General features: G+C 44.4%; 1 protein-coding gene across 1 annotated transcript; it reads left to right on the top strand.

Annotated features, from left to right (window-relative positions):
- The first annotated feature begins 560 nt into the window (after nt 1-560).
- Nucleotides 561-1,700, top strand: LOC112162243. The gene is made up of 4 exons (XM_024298001.2): nt 561-647; nt 715-767; nt 839-1,162; nt 1,228-1,700. The coding sequence occupies exons 1-4, from the start codon at nt 622-624 to the stop codon at nt 1,692-1,694; spliced, it is 870 nt and encodes a 289-aa protein (XP_024153769.1). The 5' UTR covers nt 561-621; the 3' UTR covers nt 1,695-1,700.
- Nucleotides 1,701-2,550: the final 850 nt, after the last annotated feature.

The raw sequence follows: 2,550 nt of genomic DNA, 5'->3' as shown, positions 1-2,550 counted from the left end.
CACTGCTCCTCAACACACACGCGGCTCCACAAGTGGAAGACATACGGTATTCTGCATCTAAAATGAAAGTTTCTTTTGCTGATCATCTCTGGGTCTGTGGAAAAATTGAGTGTTGTGTTAGTCTGGTGGTGGAGCTTGCAGCAAAGACTCTTCCTGGAGGAAGCGCTTGGCATCAATCTTACGTCAGCACGTTTCCAACCGCTCGTTTTCGTGGGTATGGGAGGGGCCACTGCAGACAGTGCAGGTTTTTAGAGGATTACTCTTAAATGCATGAATGGATCAAAATGCCACTTTGGGGTTCTTTATACTGAGGAATGAACAGTAAAAGGCATTTAAAACAATAAAAAATAAAAATAGAATTTTCATGGTAGGGCCCCTATAAGGAAGACATTTTCATCACAAGTTTATGCAAGAAAAAAGAGTTTTACTTCATATATGTTCATACTTTTCTGAGACTGTCATTAAGTTTATTTGATACTCAGTTTCATTTTTGACTCAGCTGATCCTGATCTCCCCTGCAGCTGTATGTTGTTTGGTCGTTAGGCTGCGATTGGTCAGTAGTGATCTGCTCACATTTATAAACCCTCACTCACAGAGGTTTTCTATACACTGGTCTTCATCATGGAGTCTGTAAGGATCTTCCTGAGGTAGGAAGTGAGTGGGCTGTGTAGTTTTGTGATGTCATCAGGGATAAATTCTGTGTGTTTTGTCCAGGCTTTTCTTTCTTGCAGTCCTGGTTTTAGAGTCCTGTGGCTTTCCTGCTAAAGGTAATGAGTCATATTGTACTATAGAAGAGGTCAGAATATTCCAGCCTCTTCTAATTTTTCTTTTACATTAGGCTCCAAGTCCACTGATGGCGGCAGCATGGATGTTGCAGGCTCCTACAGAGGAGGAGAGAGGACCCACTCTGCACCTTATCACAGCTCCTTTGCAGGAGGTGTCTCTAAGCCAGTTCATCTGCCAATGCAGGAGCTGAACCTTGTTCAGTTTGTCCATGCAGCTCCATCAGCTGGTGGGGAAGGGTCTGTCATGCCTGAGGGGTATCCTGTAGCTTCTCTACCAGTTCAGACTGGACTTCCCTCAGCAGTCTATTACACTGCTCCTGTCTCTCAGCCTGTAGTTGTCTCTCCACAGCCTCAAGGTGCTCAAGCTGGCCTGCCAGGTAAAAATGTTAAGCTTGTCTGAACAAGACCAAATCTGAAACGTTAACATTTTGGTTCTTTACAGAAACTAGGTGGGTGGTTGCTCCACCAGCCTTTTCTGAACAAGCTGATGCTATGGGCCCTGGGGAGTTTCTGCCACCAGTCCCTCTCCCTCCACCTGGCCCTGTCCTCCAGTCCGGAGAGACTTCCAATATTGTGAAGGAAGCTGAACTCGGCAACTACCAGCAGCAGATGGAAGAGTTTGGTTACCCGGCTGAGGCGGTGCAGCCTGGATCTGCTTTCACCAGCGTGCTTGTTCCAGGCCAAGGACTTGGTGGCTTCTGGGGTTCTCCTTATCCTGGCTTTGACTACAGGCTCCTGTATGGTCTGTACCCTCCTGGCACCTACACCACCTTCAGCCAGAACCATGAGAAGGGCAAGGACTACTACCAATCCATCCACTACTTGAAGGAGCACGTTTCTGAAGACCAAGGTCCTCAACAGCAGCAGCTTCAGCAGAAGGTCTTCCACGGTCAAACCCAGAGGTCTTAAGGTTGGTTTTAAAAAAGCCAATAAGGAGCATTTGGTTATGTATATCTTTAATCTAACTTTTTTTTTTTTCTAGATGTGGAGATGTGAGGTCTTTGAACAATTAAAATATTCTCTGAATTTTTGTCTCAAATCTTTTTCTTAAAGAATTGTAGGGCTCACTTGTAAAGACCCTGTAAACATTTAACTGGAAAAATTCTGTATAAAGCACTGCAGTCTGTTCAAGAGGGGGAAATATTTAAGGTTCTGTATTTCTGCTGAGCTTCTGGTTTGTTAAAAAAAAGTCACTTGAAGCACTTTTCTCTGGCAAATAATCCATTAGAGAATTAAACTTGATGTCAAAATAAAATTCCATGCAGTGTAAATCAGACCCCACTTAAGTTCAGCATCAAACCTGTTGGTGCTAGCTCCTCCCACAAATGTCCAGGAGTATAAGCTTTGACCGGTTCAGGACTTGGCACCATGAATCTCATGTAACGCAGGTTTATACAACTTAGAAAAGATGTGTTATTGATGGCCAAAAAGTCTGGTTTTGGGAGAGAGGCTAATGTTTGAACATTTCTGAATCTGGCTTTGAAGGAGGGGATGAGGGTGAAAGCAAAGTGAAGATCTGCAAGCAGCCAGCACAAGCCCACTAGATACCAGGTGTGCAAATATGATCGTCAAAGGGTGAAATTGATTGGTGTTCAAGAATGTTGCACTCGTGCTGCACAGGGTGGAGGAATCCATCCATGATCAGTCATGGATTCTACAAAAGGAGGGGTAACATGGAAAAGCTGGGGACTGCCTACAGATGCAAAAGAATAACCATGCTGGCTACTGGTGATATTGACATCTGTGTATGACACCTTGTGGAAGA

Source organism: Oryzias melastigma, linkage group LG15, assembly GCF_002922805.2.
Source record: "Oryzias melastigma strain HK-1 linkage group LG15, ASM292280v2, whole genome shotgun sequence".
Lineage (NCBI taxonomy): Eukaryota > Metazoa > Chordata > Actinopteri > Beloniformes > Adrianichthyidae > Oryzias > Oryzias melastigma.
The sequence above is the reverse complement of the archived record's forward strand: the minus strand, read 5'-3'. Positions and strand labels throughout refer to the sequence as shown.